This window comes from Hyaena hyaena, unplaced genomic scaffold (assembly GCF_003009895.1).
Source record: "Hyaena hyaena isolate Hyena2069 unplaced genomic scaffold, ASM300989v1 scaffold_150, whole genome shotgun sequence".
NCBI classification, from domain to species: Eukaryota; Metazoa; Chordata; class Mammalia; order Carnivora; family Hyaenidae; genus Hyaena; species Hyaena hyaena.
Window position 1 is genome coordinate 1,975,675 of NW_024080782.1, and position 18,865 is coordinate 1,994,539.

General features: G+C 38.5%; 1 protein-coding gene across 1 annotated transcript in view; it reads right to left on the reverse strand.

The window, feature by feature from the left end:
• GALNT1 (polypeptide N-acetylgalactosaminyltransferase 1) overlaps positions 1-18,659 on the reverse strand; it is a 73,398-nt gene extending 54,739 nt beyond the window's left edge. The window contains exons 1-2 of the mRNA XM_039238954.1: positions 18,605-18,659; positions 3,170-3,413 (exon numbers count right to left, since the gene is read on the reverse strand). Coding sequence (XP_039094885.1) covers positions 3,170-3,308 — 139 coding nt within the window. The 5' untranslated portion in view covers positions 3,309-3,413; positions 18,605-18,659. The remainder of the gene's footprint in view (positions 1-3,169; positions 3,414-18,604) is intronic.
• Between the last annotated feature and the right edge of the window lie 206 nt (positions 18,660-18,865).

Sequence of the window (18,865 nt, forward strand, 5' to 3'; positions counted from 1 at the left end):
TTTCATCTGCTAAGAGTTTGCTCTTTCAGGTATTACTTTTGTCCCTTTTATTTTATTTTTTAACGTTTTATTTATTTCTGAGAGAGACAGCATGAGCCGGGGAGGGTCAGAGAGAGTAGGAGACACAGAATCCGAAGCAGGCTCCAGGCTCCGAGCTAGCTGTCAGCACAGAGCCGACATGGGGCTCAAATCCACAAATCGTGAGATCATGACCCAAGCCGAAGTCGGACGCTCAACCAACTGAGCCACCTAGGCGCCCCTGTCCCTTATATTTTAACCTCTCCCTCAATGTACACAAAAATACACACAAACATAAAACTTTGCCTCCATTCCTTTAACTACTGCACTAGCATTTTGTCCTGCCAGGGTTAAAACAAACCCCATTACCAAGCATATAGAAACACCTCATCTTCATCGCAGATAAAATCTCTAACACCCAACACTCCAAGGTTTTCATGACCACCTTCCTTCATGCTTCTCCTTCCACCTCTAACTTCCTGAGATGCCTCTCTTCCTTTACTGATGTCCATGATGCTCTCTAACACTGGGTCCATCTCTTCTGAGTCTACACATGCTCCCAATGCAGTCTTCTGCACCACCCAGGCTTATACTACCACCTTCGTTCTGTACCTCGACTGTTCTCTCTTGCAGAACATCTCTACCAGAACTTTCCCAGTTAAGCATTCCCAACCCACCTCATCCTTCCGCTTTCCATCAAAGCTGTTCCACCTCTGGGGGCCTACCTTCTCTCAATTCATCAAACAGGGAAACCCAAGAGGTATCTTAAACTCTTCTTCCATTATTACCTACATTCAGAGGCTCCTCAAGTGACATAAATTCCACTGTTTACATACTTCTTATATATTTTTTTCCTTTCTACCTCAGTATCACTTTATCGTAGGCTCCAAGAACTTCTCTAAACTTTCACAACAGCTTCAACAAGCTGCTGCCTTATTCTCTTCTAGTACGTCAGCCACATGACCACCAAAGCTTTTTCCCCATCAGATTACTTACTCCCTTGTTTAAAATCCTTCAATGGCATGCCACTGCCTACAGGAAGAAATCCAAAATCCTTAGCGTGCCATAAAAGGCCTTCGGGGCTGTGGCTTATGCTAACCTCCCAAGCTTCATCTGTGCTTTTCCCTCACATTCTCTATCCATCAACTCTGTTCTCACTTGTTTATCTGGCACATACTTCTTTCCTTTGCTTGTTCATCAAACCTAAGAAACACCTGCTCACCATAACACCTCTCAACATGAGCATTATTTCCCTACTGCACCTTCTAAGACACCCCGAAGTGTTCCCAGGACTTTCTGCTCTCGTGCACATCTCTAGAATGCTATTTATTCTATCAGTATTTTACTTATTATTCTTTCTCTCTTGGACTGTGAGTTCCTCAATGGGAGGAATTCTGTCTTACTTTTTGCTGTTGTTGAACTCTGTATCACTAGCTCCTAATATATTGCCCAGCACGTACCAGAGTTTTAAAAACATTCACCAAATGGATCTTCACACACTAACGGTCCTATTCTTCTTAACTTTTATGTCTCTGTATTTAAAATAGAACACCATGAGCTCCCACTATAAATGGCAACAAGTTAAAGCAGGGTGAGGGGAACGTTAATCTGTTCTACTTGGGAAAAGAACATCCAAGTTACTGGTGGATGGTACTACCTGCCCTCTGAGTTAAATGTAGACAGAGTTATATTCTGACAACAGTTAAGGAGGCAGCCATCATGTCAACCAACAAAGGTACTAAACAGCAGAGCCACAGAGTAAACCAGGAAAGTCAACAAATTAATAGGATGAATTTGAATTAAAGTATATTTTATTAAAACTTAAGGGGAGGGGCGCTTGGGTGACTTAGTCGGTTAAGCGTCCCACTTCGGCTGAGGTTATGATCTCATGGTTTGTGGGTTCGAGCCTCACATCAGGCTCTATGCTGACAGCTCGAAGCCTGGAGCCTGCTTTAGATTCTGTGTCTTCCACTCTCTCTGCCTCTCCTGCACTCACACTCTGTCTCTCAAAAGTAAACATTAAAAAAATAAAAAATACTTAAGGAAAAAGTGAAAATTAAAAAGTCAGAGAGGGGTAAGCGTAGGTATTACTAGAGCCCAGTGCAAGCAACTGAGTCTAATTTTAGGCAAATTTCCCAAGAAGAAATAAACAGGACTTATTATACAATCCCATCTATAAAAATTACAGTAAGTATGTCAGTTAACCAATATAAATATTTTTAGATTATAACTATTAGAGGACCAGGTGCTCTTATTATAAAAATATAAAAAATTTAACTGTGATTACATACTCAAATAAAAATTATGTTAAAACAGTAATCATTCATAGAATTCCTAAAAATAGTAGAATTACTGTATAGCCAGACCTTCTATAACTAATCATAGAGAGTTCAGAGCCCAGAACAGCTGAATTATTGACTCATAATACAAAGTCATTTTTATTATGTTAGAAACATAAAAAATAAAGAGCAGTACTTGTTTGTTGGTTTGAACACAAGGTATTCAAAACTAAATTTTCCAGCTGTCCACTACCAAAAATGTCAGACTTCAAACCTAGATCCTTCATATTTGTGTTTCCTTTCTTTTCTATACTGGATATTGCAGTCTCACTGCAGCCTTGATTATACAGCCCTCCCCAAAAGTGCTAAGTGGAGCTATTTACAGCATTAACAAAAAGAACTCTCCAGACCACCTCCATCCAGAATGATTTCCCTCAGCACTGAGATGGAAAGGCGGGAAAAAAACATCTTTTAATACCTGACAATGAAATTTTAACACCCCACTCAGTATTTATGGCATTACACTAATGCCATACCATTTTGCTGGTTCCAACTATTAATTATTATTAGTTTAATAACCATTAATATTAGTTTCCTCCACATTACTTGGTAACACAGTTTGCAGAAAATTAACTACATGTACCACTGAACACGAATACTGAATTCAGTAATTCTATACTGATATTTTAATCTTTTTTTAACTGTTGGAGGAACCTACTAGAAACCTGCTGGTAATATGATCATCACATTTAGGAAGCCAGGGATTACTATTAATCTAAAAAAAAAAAGAAAATTTTGTAGTATCCAAATTAGTGAACAAACCAGTGACATACTTACTGAAAGAGATGTATCAGTATAAAATTGTCACTCACCATCCCCAGCAGGAAGTCCTCGCTCTTTTTTTTCATCACATTTGTTGCATTCACTGAAGTAAAGCAGCAGGAACATATCCAAGAGTACCCAAATCAAGGAGGTGGCGAGGACCACCTTGCAATATGCAAATTTTCTCATGGCACTTTAAGTCAAATGCAAAATTTTAAAATATATATATATATAAATATACAAAGATCATGAAAATCATTCCAATCCAGTTTCATCAGATATCACTTTCATAACCTATAGAGACAAAAAGAAAAAAAAGATGAACTTAAAATATCAGAACCTTAAAAATGAACTTTAAGATTAATTTAACGTGTTGTGGAAACTAATTGGACAATAAACTATTTGTAAAAAAAAAAAAAAAAAAAAAGATTAATTTAACATGCACCTGAAATTTTACTATTCAGACTAAATTTAAAAATCAGGCTTAAAAAACACTTATAAAATACATAAAAATTAATACTGTCAAGAATGTACAAATAAGGGGCGCCTGGGTGGCTCAGTTGGTTAAGAGTCCAACTTGGGCTCAGGTCATGATCTCACAGTTCATGGGTTCGAGCCCCGTGTCGGGCTCTGTGCTGACAGCTCAGAGCCTGGAGCCTGTTTCAGATTCTGTGTTTCCCTCTCTCCTTGACCCTCCCCTGCTCATGCTGTGTCTCTCTCTCTCTCAAAAATAAATAAAACATTTTTAAAAAATTTAAAAAAAAAGAATGTACAAATAACTCTTACAAATCAATATATAACAATCCAAGAGGGAAAATGTGTGAAGAATATACACAAGCACTTTGCAGAAAAGTAAACCTGAATAGCCTATAAACGTGGAAACGTGGAAAAACTCTCAGTTCAGTATAATTAGGAAAATGCAAATTAAAACAGTGTGCTACTATCTCATATCCATCAAACATACATGGCTGAACTCCCTTTTCAATTTTTAAAGAGTTTATTGTCAAGTTGGTTTCCATATAACACCCAGTGCTCATCCCCACAAGTGCCCTTCTCCATGCCCGTTACCCCCCTTCCCCTCTCCCCCATAGCCATCGGTCCTCAGTTTGTTCTTAACATTCAAGAGTCTTTCATGGTTTGCCTCCCTCCCTCTCTCCGCCTACTTCCCTCCTTCTTCTCCCCCATGGTCCTCTGTTAAGTTCCTCCTAATCCTCCTATACGTGCAAACATATGGTAGCTGTCCTTCTCTGCCTGACTTATTTCGCTCAGCATAACACCCTCAAGTTCCATCCATGTTGCTACACATGGCCAGATTTCATTCTTTCTCATTGAGATCTGGAAACGAGGCCTGGCCTGGGGTATAGAGCAAGGCCCACCTTGGCTATGCCCCCAGCACAGGGGGCTGAACTCCCTTCTATCCAACTGCTATATTAAATGCTAAGCCATTAACTGCCACTGGAGTTTAAGAAACCAGTAATTCTCAGTCCATTCAGGTACCCAGGTCCTAAGGAGTGATAGGAGTTCTCCAAGTGTTGTACCACAGTAGTTTACTGGGCTAATTCTTATCCCTCTGTCCCACTGCATCCCATTCTAAAAACACTACAGTCAACCATTCAGAAACACTCATGCCAAGTATAATGGAGAAGAAAAGAATATAAGATCTGAGACCTAGTCCTGGCTCTGACAGTAACTTTATAAACTGCTCTGATTTTTAGTTTCTATTCCCCCCACCCTTGCCCCTTTTAAAAAAACAAAAACAAACAAACAAAAACAAAAAAAAAAAACAAGAAAATGACTAAAGAAACTGTCACCAGATTTGGGAAGTCATTTGGGATAGTCTAACTAGTAACGTTTCTGTTACATAAGGAGCTCATCTTGGGAGCTCTGGCGCAGTGTGAGGAACCTCAGAGAGGTCAGGAATCATTCTGATGAGCAGCTGACAAGGCTGCTCAAAGGCCTACAGCACTGCTGATCAGGAGGGATGCAAGCCAAGTGCATTCAGATGAAGTGGATAAAAGAAACACTTTGCACATGCGCCTCACAATGAAAGCCAAATGAGCAGATGCTCGGAGGACTGGGCTGATGGGCAATATAGCAGCTTCTTAAAGGACAATTTTACATTCCATGTTGGGCAGCAGTGATATTTATTACCTGAACAATTCAGGACAGGCCAGAGGGCTTATCTATGAAAAAGATATACAGTTCATGCCTACTTCACAAGGTTGCTACAGAGCAACCTGAAAAGCACCCCAAAAAATACAGATACTTATAAATGTAAAGTATTATTTGTGCTCTCTTCTCTCTGAGACCTTTGCTCTCTTGACTACATTCCTCCTTTCATCAAACCAACATTCTCTGACTGCACAGTGAAAAGGGATGTATGTTACTGTCATATGCTTGCCTCAAAACTGTACTTATTCAATCGGTATCTGACACTGTGTCCTATGCGGTTAGCAAGTACTGATAACTATGGTGACTAGGGCTGGGGAGAATCAAAAGCATTAGAGTGCACAGCATCACAGAGCAATAGTTCTCTCTGGAGGAACTGTTGGAGGAAGCATGAGGTGTAGGGAGAAAGGAGGATAAAGAAGGGGCAAGAAGTCTTTGAGACCTTGTGAGGCAAAGTTTCCTTAGATAGAATGGAACAAAAAAAGTACAAATCATAAGATGATAACTTGGACTTCACAATTAAAATCTTCTCCAAAAGATGGTTAAGAAAATAAAAAACATGTCACAGATTGGGAGAAAATATTTACAAAGTACACATCTGATAAACGACTTATATCTAGAATATATGAAGAACTCTCAAAATACAGTTTTAAAAAAAAACAACAAAAACCCAATCTGGGGGCACCTGGTGGCACAGTCAGTTAAGCATCTGACCCTTGGTTTCTGCTCAGGTCATGATCTTGTGGTTCACGAGTTCGAGCTCCACACTAGGCTCCACACTGACAGTGCAGAGCCTGCTAGGGATTCTCTCTCCCTCTCTCGCTGCCCCTCCCCTGATCGTGTTCTCCCTCTCTCTCTCCTTCTCAAAATAAATTAAATAATTAAAAAAAAAAAAAAACCAATCCAGTAATACAGGCAAAAGGTTTCAATGGTATTATCACCAAAAAAAGCAATACAGACAGTAAATAAGCACATGAAAAGATGTTCAACATCATTAGCTTTTAGGGAACTACTAATTCAGACCAAAATGAAACACTACTATGTGCCAATATCTATGGCTGAAGGGAAAAAGAAACCTACCAAGTGCTAGCTAGGAATTGCTGGAACTATAATAATGCTGCCAGGGCAATGCACAATAGTACAGCCTCTGGAAAACTGGCAGTTTCTTCCTACAGGAATCTTGAAATTTTGTCCCTAGCTCTTTACTTAAGAGAAAGGAAAACATATGTCTATACAAAGACCTATACATAAATCTTTACAGCAGCCTAATCGTAATCATCAAAATCTGGAAACAATCCAAATGTCCATCACCTGGTGAATGGATAAACAAACTGCACCACACCAAAAGTGAAATACTAACCCAGCAACTAAGAAGAACAAACTCTTGATATATATGCAATCGTCTGGGCAATTCTCAAAAGCATTATGCTAAGTGAAAGAAGTCACAAAAATGCTGCATACTGTAAACTACATGATTCCATTTATAGGGCAATCCGGCAAAGGCAAAGCTATGGACACAGAAATCAATCAGTGGTTGCCAGGGGCTGTGGAGGAAGGAGAGAACTCCCTCAAAAGGGGTGTGGAGGAACCTGTGATAATGAAAACATTCCAGATCTTGCTTGTGGTGGTGGCCAGATGACTATGTCCATTTGTCCAGTCTTATAAAGCTACATCTAATAGGGCAAGTTGAATTCAACCATAATTCCCTTAAAAAAAAAAGATAAATATGGGGGAAATACATCAAAGAAACAATGCCAATTTCAGGAGACAAACAGTGTACATTTCCTCAAATGACACATACCAGAATTTATCATGGAAATCAGTTAAACCTCAGAGTTTTTGTCCCTACATCATAAATTAAAACTTTCCATTTGAAATGAATTTGACCACCTAATTTTAAGTTACAAAATTGTAATTAATATCAAAGTACAGTGATCAATTATCAGCAAACTTCTAATCCTACCCCACTTCATACTGTCAAGTTCCTTCAAAAATTCATCAGCATTTTCTAGGGCTAAATAATTATTCTTTTTTAAGTTTATAATATTTTGACACAGAAAGAGAGATAGTGAGAGAGAGCACACTCATGGCACAGGAAGTACAGAGAGAGAGGAGAGACAGAGAATCCCAAGCAAGCTCAGAGCCCAACACAAAGCTGGAACCCACAAAGCATGAGATCAAGACCTGAGCCAAAACCAAAGAGTCAGATGCTTAACTGACTGAGACACCTGGGCTCCCTTAGGGCTAAATAATTATTTTCTCAAGGCTCTCTGGAAATTTCAAACCTAAGAAGAGAGTCTCAGCTCAACAGTCAGTATCTTTAGGAGAAAATGGAAGTTTCATTCTCTTAGCCAGAAAGCTTTAGACTTCTGGGTATGTTGCATTGCATATCTCTCTCCTCTAACAAGAACATGGTAGCCTCAGGCACCTACGATCACTAATTTGGCATCGTACTGACCTGACAGAGGCAGAAGAGATGGGCCCTTTCAACAGTTAATTTGTAGCTGGAACTTCCGTCAGAAACACTAAAGACTAAAAAAGCATGATAGTTATCCTCTAACATGGTAAGGGGAGGCTAAATTATTTTATTTACTAGTTATATATTCTACTCTATTTCTCAATCAGAGCTATAATCAAAAATATTCATTCACTTTTTAATTCATTCAATGCACACAAATTCAGTAAATATGTCAAATGTAGGGAATACAAAAACAAAATGCACACTCCCTGCCCTTATGAAAGTTAGAGATGGCTCTAGGAAAGCAGGCATTAATCAGTCACATATACATAAAATTTCAATGGTGACAACTGTTTTTGAAGGGTCGTATACAGCAATATAAACAAATATCTGACTCTGTCAAAAAGGCTTCCTTGTGGAAGACATGATTTGAGGGGAAAATAACTATTTGGGGCAGTGAGTAGCAAGGGCTCTGTAGCAGGAAGGAGCCCAACACTGAAAAGTCAGGGATCAAAGAGAAAAGAAGAGGAAACTGTGATTAAAATAAAGCTGGATCTGGATAAAAGTGGGCAGATTCAAGAGGTATTCAAGACACAGTCAACAGGATTTAAGGATGAATGAGACAGGAGGAAATGCTGGCCTATGCAACTGGAGGCAGAGTGGTGCCAGGCACAGAATCAGGACCAACAAAAGGGGACCAGAGGGAGAAGCAAGATGAGAAGAAACCTAACTTTGACTTTGGACATGTTAAGTATGAGTAACCCTGATACCTTCAAGAAGAGATCTTAACCACAGCTAGGATACAAAAGTTTAAGGCTCAAAGGAGGGGTCTAACGTAAAGATATACAGAGAGAAGCCCCTGCTCTTATGAAACTTTGTTAGGGCAGACAGACTTTACAAAATTAAGGTGAAAAATAATTCCTGTGGAGTTTAACTTCCCCTCTGGAGTGGGGCTGGACTTGGTAACATGCTTCTAAGCAACAGAATATGGTGGAAGTAATGGCGTGTAATTTCAAGGCTAGTCATAAGACACATTTCCTCGGAGTTTTCTCTCAGATCATACTCTGGGAAAAGCCAGCACTAATGTCAGAAGAACACTCGAGCATCCATATGAAGAGGTCCACATAGTAAGAAACTGAAGCCTCCTGCAGATCACCAGGCATCTATTACACCAGGCATGGAAGTGAACCCCTTTGGAAGCAGTCCCAATTAACCCTTCAGATGACTGTAGCTCTTGCTGACACTGACTGCAACATCCCAAAGGTTCTGGAGTCAACACCACCTTGCTAATAAGCTGCTCCTGCCTTCCTGACTCAAAGCAAATACAATAAATGTCTACTGTTTTGAGCAATTAACTTTGGAGGTAATTCATTATTCATCAATTATAGGACTTTAAAAACAAAACAGGCCTAGAAAGAAAATTCTTCAACCCATAGTAAATATATTTAGTGACAGAACTTCTCATGTATTTCTATAACATGACTTATGCATCTTTACTTCAATTTTACATCATACTAGAGTCTAAGCAATAAGAAAAAGGAATAAAGATGAGAGGGGGAGAGAGAGAGAAATCTGCAGAAAGCATGATTTCTATACAGAAAATCTGAAAGAGATCAATAGATAAGCCATGAGAACTAATTCATGGTTTCATCCAAGCTGCTGAATACAAGATGAACATGTCACATCAATCATCCTCCTGTATAGTAATAACTAATTAAAATATATTAAAAAATCACATTCAAAATAGCTACAAAAACCCTAAGGTATTTGAGGGTGACCTTAACAAAATACATGCAAGACACAGAAAAAGCCATGAAGCTTTATTGAAAGATATAAGAGAACACCTGACTAACGGATAGACACACTATGTTCAGTAAAGGAAAACAACAGCCTTTTCTCAAAATTAATCTATAATTTAATATAATTCTAATCCAAACACAAAAGATGCTTTTGGGATTGGATTTATACTAAAACAGAAGATTAGAAAACCACGTGGTTCTCCAAAACAAACCCATCCATGTGTGTGAAAAACTGGACAGGTGCTACTACAAATCAGAGTAGAAAACTGGTACAGGGACGAATGGCTTTCCATATGGTAAAAAAGAAATTTAGATCCTACCTTATACCAGTAACAAAAGTAAATCTGTGAATAGATAATAACTGAAGCCAAAGTCATCAAAACAAAGAGCAACTATTCTGGCCTATTACCTACTGGCTAAGGTAAGTATGGGGCTCTGGTCCTTTAGTTTTTAACTTTATGTTCTGCTTCCTGTGAAATGGTGTTTAGGCCAACATTTCTCCCACTGTCTCTGAGTTGTCAAGTGACTACTGATTAAAATTTGGCACTGAGAAGACTCATTCACAAGCCAAAAAACACAAATCAATTTTTAGGTATTAGCATACTCTCATTCTGAGTATTGAACAAAAACTAGTTAAGAACCAGTCTAAAAATTCTATATAAAATGGTATCCACATTCCATACAAATTTGGAAGTTTTCTTTTTCTGTTTCCTAGGTGTTACCAAGTTTACAGGTTGGGGGAACAAGTTTATCATTTGGAGTACTCATGGTATAGACCCCTATAAAATTTACGAGTATCCTGAATTTAATGTCAGTTTCCAAGGTGGTAAGTTAACTTAACCTGTGGCAATACCTTTAAAAGTTAATATTTTTCCTAATTATAAAAGTAATATATGCTCAATGCAAAGAATCTGGCAAACACAAAAAAGTAAAAGATCCAAAACCACCTAGTTAAACACTACTCATCCCAGTTAAACAATGGGTTTAAGTGTCCTCCCAGTCATTTGGAATACAGTAAATATGTCTTAAAACAAGTTCTTAGTGTCTATTTTGACTCAAACATTTTAATGTCTTTATAAATGTCCTTATCAGGGGGAAAAGAAAGAAATGTGTATGACTATAAAGGGGACGGCAAGACAGACCTCTGCGGTGCTGCTATATTTTGATTTTGATTAATACACTCAACAGACATTGCTAACCCCTCTCCCCATCCCAACCACTGAATATCAAGTCCTAGGCAACAACAAATGTCTTGTCATTTCAAAATAGCCTTGATATTTACAAAGCTATGTTGAATGCCACATACTGATTCACACTTAAAGAACAGACATAAAGTAGATACAAACTGAGAGAGCTTTCTGGTTCATGATTCTGACCCTTGCTCCCCTTGCCTTTCCCCAAAGGTTTCTTCTGGTAATAGACCCAGCCTGTTTGGCCACAAGACAGTCAAATGATCTGGTCAGACCAACCACGAGATCTTATCCCTTGGCTTCTTAAGTCACAGAGTTGGAGCCTATGCATGTAGCTCTGCAGTCAACCACAATGCCCAACACATGGAGAAAGCCCACCTGAAGTCCAAGAGAACGAGCCTAAGCAGAGGCATACAGAACAAGAGGCAGAGGGTCCTGATGGAGACCAAGTCCCCAATTCTTCCTTGGCTTCTACAAATATCAACAATCCTTCTACTAATCACCTTTTCTGCTTAACAGTTTGAAATCTGTTCCTGACACAACCAGAACACCTGGGATGTTGGCGGTGGGGGAGAGGGAGTGCAGGGTGAGGGATGGTGGAGAGAGGAAGTGACCTATAGGTGAAATCAAGCAGGTTCTGGCCCACCGATGAAGTTCCCCTCTGGTAGTTATAAACAATTATACTTTATGAGGCAAACTACACTATTTGAAAAGATACCTTTTAATGCTCCAAATCACAAAACTTACCAAATATCAAAAGTATGTATAAAATTACACAGCACTGAAAAGAAGTATCACAATACAACAGACATGTATACCTACCACCCAGTTTAAGAATAAGAACATAATCTGGGACACCTGGGTGGCTTGGTCAGTTAAGTGTCTGATTCTAGATTTCAGGTCATATCTCATGGTTCTTGAGTTCAAGCCCCGTGTTGGGCTCTGCGCTAACAGCTCAGAGCCTGCTTGGGATTCCATCTCCCTCTCTCTCTCTGCCCCTTCTCCACTCTCATGTGCGTGTACACACACTCTCTCTCAAAAATAAACAAACATTAAAAACAAAAAGAGAGACTTAAAAAAAAGAACATAATCTTTAAAGTTCCCTCTCCAATACTATCTCTTCCCCAGCTCCTCAAAGGGAACCTCTATTCCAAACTTACCACTCTCTTTTCCTGATAGTTTTACCTCACTGGTATCCTTAGCAATGCCGTCTTTACATTTGTCTGTTTCTGAACTGCTTACAAATGGAAAAATTGGAGACTTGTGTTTTTTAATACCAAGTTCTGAGACCCATCCATATGTTGCAAGTAATTACAGTCCATTCCACTACTGAACAGCACTCCACTGGCTTAGCATATCATGGTTTATCCATTCTATGCTTAACGGACATGTGGTTCTTTCTAGGTTTCTATTATCACAAACAATACTGTTATGAACATTCCTAAATGTGTTTCCCAGCACACACTCACAAGAATATTTATTTAGGGCAGGGGTTGCTAAACCACTTCTGCAAAGGGTAAGGTGGTAAGTATTTTAGGCTTTGCAAGATAGAAGATCTCTGGTATAACTATTCAACTCTGGTGCTACACCACAAAAGCAGCCATAATGATATATAAACAAGTAAGCATGAGAGTATTCCAACAGAATTTTACTTATGGACACTGAAATTTGAATTTTATATAATTTTCACATTACCAATTACACAATTTTTTTCACCACTTAGAAATGTTAAAAATCTTTAACTCATGAGTTGTCACCAACCCCTGATCGAGAGTACATACATTAAGGGTATTAGGTCATAGGATATGCATATTTTCAATATGACTAAATATGACCAATTTGTTTTCCCAGGTGGTTGAAGCAAAAGAGTAAGCAAAATGAGAGATCAGGATGTGTTATATCCCTGGCAATACTTACTGCTGTCAGACTTTCTTATTTTTTGACAATCAAGTAAAGTGTGTAGTTGGTATCTTAACATAGTTTTAATTTGCATTTCCCCACTGTCTCTGCCATTACTGGTCATTCCATTTCCTTTTCTCTAATGTGCCTCTGAAGTCTAGTCCACTACTCCATTCAATGGGTTGTTTTGTCTTTTTTTTTTTTTTTTTTAAAGTAGGCTTCATGCCCAGCCCGGAGTACAACGTGGGGCTCAAACTCACAATCTGGAGATCAAGACTTGAGCTAAAATCAAGAGTTGAGTGACCCTGGGTTGTTTTCTTTTTTCTGTTAGTTTGTAAAGATCTTTGTTGCAGTCTGGCCTCTAACCTTGTGTCCATTACATGCACTGCAAGAATATTCTCCCAATTTATACCTTGCCTTCTTAGTAAGAGGTGTCTTTTGGGGCGCCTGGGTGGCTTAGTCAGTTAAGCGTCCGACTTTTGCTTAGGTCATGATCTCGCGGTTCGTGGGTTCGGGCCCCGCGTCGGGCTCTGTGCTGACTGCCAGCTCAGAGCCTGGAGCCTGTTTCAGTCTGTGACTCACTCTCTCTCTGACCCTCCCCTGCTCAAGCTGTCTCTCTCTCTCTCCTAGAAATAAAAACCCTAAAAAAAAAAAAATTAAAAAAAAAAAAAAGAGGTGGGGCGCCTGGGTGGCTTAGTCGGTTAAGTGTCCGACTTTTGCTTACGTCATGATCTCGCGGTTCATGGGTTCAAGCCCCGCGTCGGGCTCTGTGCTGACTGCCAGCTCAGAGCCTGGAGCCTATTTCAGAATCTGTGTCTCCCTCTCTCTCTGACCCTCCCCTGCTCACACTGTCTCTCTCTGTCTCCTAGAAATAAATAAATATTAAAAAAAATAATAAATAAATAAAAAAAAATTTAAAAAAAGAGGTATCTTTTGTGGTTTACATTTTCTATGTCTTAAGAAATTCTTCTCTATCTAGAGATCATTAAAAATACCATTCTAGGACACCTGGGTGGCTCAGATGGATAAGCAGCCGACTTCGGCTCAGGTCATGATCTCGTGGTTCATGAGTTGAAGCCCCGCATCAGGCTCTCTGCTGACAGCTTGGAGCCTGGAGCCTGCTTCAGATTCTGTGTCTCCCTCTCTCTCTCTGCCCCTCCCCTGCTCATGCTCTGTCTCTTTCAAAAATAAATAAACGTTAAAAAAATTTTTTTAATTCAATTAAAAAAATACTGTTCTAATGTCTAAAAATGTTTAAGTTTTACCTTTCAGGTTTAAGTATAGATTCAATGTCACTTTCTTCCATGTGGATAACCAACTGTCCCAGCACAATGTATGGGGACCTTACTAAAGGTGTGCAATGCAAACTTTGTCATAAACCAGGCTTCCAGGTTTCTATGTTCTATTCCACTGGTCCGTCTACCCGTACACCACATTGCAGTCATACTTATTACAGCTTTATAATAATTCTTAATAGATGCTAAAGAATTCTTCTCACTTTGGGTACTACTTCTTAAGGAGGACCTTGGCTACTCTTGAGGGACTGACCTTCCTTAAGCTATGACAACCATTTAATTGCCATAGATGAAAAAAAATTCCACATACTGAAAAAAATCTAGTAGTTAAAAGAGTTTACATGTCTATGGTGGAACAATTCTACTGTTCTGAAAAAACATATTAAAAATGATACAAGTCATAAAAATAGAACTACCCTACAACCCAGCAATTGCACTACTAGGTATTTATCCAAGGGATACAGGTGTGCTGTTTAGAAGGGGCACATGCACCCCAATATTTATAGCAGTGCTATTAATAACAGCCAAATCATGGAAAGAGCCCAAATGTCCTTCAACTGTTGAACAGATAAAGAAGATGTGGTATATATGTACAATGGAGTGTTACTCAGCAATCAAAAAGAATGAAATCTTTCCTTTGCAACAATGTGCATGGAACTAGAGAATATTAACCTAAGCGAAATAAGTCAATCAGAGAAAGACAAATATCATATGACTTTACTCATATGAGGAATTTAAGATACAAAATAGATGAACATAGGAAATGGAAGCAAAAATAATATAAAAACAGGGAGGGGGACAAAACATAGGAGCCTCTTAAATAAAGAGAACAAACTTAGGGTTGCGGGAGGGACTGTGGGTGGGGGGATGGGCTAAATGGGTGCAGGGCATTAAGGAAGACACTTGTTAGGATAAACACTGAGTGTTATACATAGGGGACAAATCACTGGAATCTACTCCTGAAAATATTACAGTACTATATGCTAACTCGGATGTAAATTTTAAAAGATAATAAATAAATAATGATACAAGTCATAAAAAAGAAGATGGTGATAAGGAGTTCAACTCAAGAGGCATTTAAAAGAAAAGTTCCAAAAATGTCTTATAAAATATCATTATTAAAGTAAATGTATAGCACCCAACTTTTATGTCCACTATACTGCTGTTCCTTTAAAAAAAAAAAAGTTTCAGTATTTTAGTCACAGTTCATTCTATGCTCTCTGATATTTACTGAGTCTTGGCCAATTATATTCTTGATACCATGTCAGATACTACAGATAGTACTAACCTGAAATGAATCATACCCTGGAAGCTCTTATCACACTGTCAAACACCAATCTAAGAGACACACCATTCACATTACAAAAGAGAAACATCAACTCAGGAAACCTGACAGGAAAAAGACATACAGATAGGGAAGTTTCTAAACAGGTTTTATCAGAAAGCAGTATAAGACACTAAACTTTTCTGCAACAAGATTTTCCTTATTTTTTTTCCTGCAGTTGTTTTGTTTCTGTCTTTTCTTTACCTAAAACCATTTAATGGCATCCTACTGTTCTTCTAAAGAACCCTATTACTGCAGGACCCATACCTCCAAGTTCTCACTAAAGAAATTCCATGGTCAAAAAAGTTAGGAAAATGTTATATACTCGATACGCCCTGGGAGATTCATACTGTTTATTACTGCCCTAAAGGTTCTGTGAAGTTCTACAATAAAGAAAACTACTTCACTTAGTTAACTCAGAACTTCTCATTTTCAAGCATGGAACTTTTCCCCCATCCATTTTGTCTTTTTTGCATAACACAAAACAGGTTTCAAATAACAATAGATTAAGTAACAGATTGGTTTCAAATTCTGTAATCAGCCAATTTTTAAACTATGGCTTATTCTTTCTGCAGCAAAAATGGTTTTTCTGTGCACCTGCAAATTCCATTAATGAGACCCTATCATGTTCACAAGGAAGATCTTCATAAAGTGAAGGTTAATTTTGTAATTATCTAAATTTAACTGTTTAAAGTTCATATTTCTGTACCATCTTTTTTAAAAATAAATGTTTATTCATTTTTGAGAAAAAAGAGTATGAGCAGGGGAGGGGCAAAGACAGTGGGGTACAGAGGATCCGAAGAAGGCTCTGCACTGACAACAGTGATCCAGCCCGATGTGGGGCTTGAATTCATGACCCATGAACTGAAGTTGGATGCTCAACTGACTGAGCTACCCAGACACCCTTCTGTACTATATTTAATGTAACATATACAGCACATAGTTGTAAACAAAAATGGTAAATTCAGAAGTCATCGTTATTATTATAGATCCCTAAAAGAATGTAAAAGAAGTGAAAACAATTCTAAAAGAAGTGAAATTTAGCAATTATTTACTATCAATTATTTTTTTCTAAGTTTAGAATATCATATACTAAAGAATATATCAGCATTTAAATGTTACATTCAACAAATGCAACATTATTCCACATAGGATACTGTGAGGAAAGAGTTAACACAGCAGGTCTGTTTTACTCAGTCCATGCTATTCTCTGGGGCATTCCTGGAGCCATGGCAATGACCCCTGGCCAAACTCTGAGAACTAAACTCCTGGAATGTTCACAGTCACTGGGTAAGGATGTTAAAGGCAATGGGTCAGGATATATCAGGCTGTCAGTGTTGTTTAAAGTAATCATCAAGATTTATGATGTGCACCTGGTATCTGGTCAAGTCCTAAATTTTAGTTACCAGGGCTGGCCACAGAAAGTCACGTCCATGTGATCTTCACAGAGGAAAGACGTGGATGTTTCTGTCTGATCTTCCTGGCATTCACCTGTATATATCTTTTTTCTGCTGCTCCTGTACTGTATCCTTTGCTGTAATAAACCTTAGCCATGAGGACAACATTGTTATATTGGGGGAGTCCTTCTAGCAAACCAAACTAATGGGCAGTCACTCATGGGACCCCCCCCCCGAAATGAACACCATTAAAGCATTTGGTTTGCCATAGTACCTACTTCTCTCATTATTTTTCAGAAGCTAAATGATCATAATCACAATCTGCTTAAATGAATAAATCAACGTACAGGATAAAAACTGAACAAAGCAGGCACAAGATTCTTATCTTTAGAAAGGCTGGCCCTTGGTTGGCAACTGGGAATTTGAAAGATAAAGAGTTCCCTACACTGATATAAAACTTAGCTCAAATGGTAAATGTCTAACTGTGTCTAAAATGTTTGTATAAACAATATAGTTTGTGCAAAACACCTGATTTCCTTCTGGGAGACTGAAATTTTGGTACATGCTAGGCAGAGGGTGCCTCCATGACCAGCCCTGAATAAATACACAGACACTGAGTCTAATGATCTTCCCCAACTGATAACATTTCACATATGTTGTCACAATTTATTACCGAGGCTTGTGCCTAGTTTCCTCCAGACTTCACCGCATGCACTTTTTCCCTTTGCCAATACTGCTCTGTATCCTTTCACTGTAATGTTAGCTGCTATTATGACTATATGATGAATCCTGTGAGTCTTCCTAGCCAATCATTAAACCTGGGGATGGCCTTGGGAACCCCCAATACAATCAGCATATGAAGACATAAGTGAGTGTCTATTAGGCCAAATGCTAAAATTCAAATTTGGGTTCAAATTTTAATTCCAACACTTAGTAGTTAAAGAATCTTAGCAGGGGTGCCTGGGTGGCTCAGTCATTTAAGTGGTAGAGATTTCACCTCAGGTCATGACCTCAGGGTGCTTGAGTTCAAGCCTCACATCAGGCCCTTCCCCTGCTCATGCTCACTCTCTCTTTCCCTCTCAATAAATAAATAAATGAATAAATAAATAAACAAAATAAACAACCCTAGCAATGTTATTCTTTATTTACAAAAACCTGGGGCTCTTTATTCCTGTGAGAAAAACATGCCCACCTTATAATTCCATTTCACATTACTGATTAAATGAGGTAATGCACAAGGCTTATATATTATAGTACATACTCCGTAAGTATTGAATAGTATTCCCAGAGGCATTTTCTTAGATGAAACAAAAAATCAGGAACCTTTTATATTTGTACTGATGTAATGATTATTCGAATGGCCACAGTACTGCAAAAAGCAGCTCCAAGATAAACTTTAACCCTGAATCTTTTTTATTTTGAGAAAGAGTGCGTACATGTACTAGCGTGCCCACAAGCCTATGTGAGCGGGAGAGAGGCAGAGAGAAAGGGGAAGAGAGAGAGAATCCTGCGGGGCTCAAACCCACGAGATCATGACCTGAAATCAAGAGTCTGATGCTTAACCGAGTGAGCCATCGAGGCACTCCCAACCCTGAATCTTCAAACTGATTCTAAGTGATTTCCAGACCACTTGACATGATTATTGGGTGAGCTCAGGCAGGTTAAATCTAAATAATAAGAACCTTTTTATTTCTAAACTTTATATTCATCTAGTCTTCAAACTGACCACCCTAGTGAGATATGAATGCACTAATTAATTAGTACCAGGACTATGTTTGATGGTTACATTTCTGAAATAACTAAACTTGGATTTTAGTACAAGCTATTAACTTATGTATATATGAGTCATAAAGTCCAATCAATGTTAAGTGTGACACCTACATAGCTGTAAAAGCAAACCCCAAGGTAACAGAAGTGAAACCCTGAAGTCATTCACTCCCAGCTATCAACTTACCCCAAAGTGGTTTTTCAAATGAATTCATATCCCAAATCCACATGTCCCACATGTCCTGTTGAAAAATAAATTTCCTAAAATCAGATTATTACAGATAACTCTACCATCCCCCCTGATAACTTTAGCCACACTATTCCACTAGACTTTAGGTGAGTCACACCTGAGGGCAAAACCCATGTCTTATTCAGCTATTTCCCCAGTGCTGAGCACTGGCACATAATAGGTATTTAATACCTTGCATATAATAGGTATTTAGTTAAT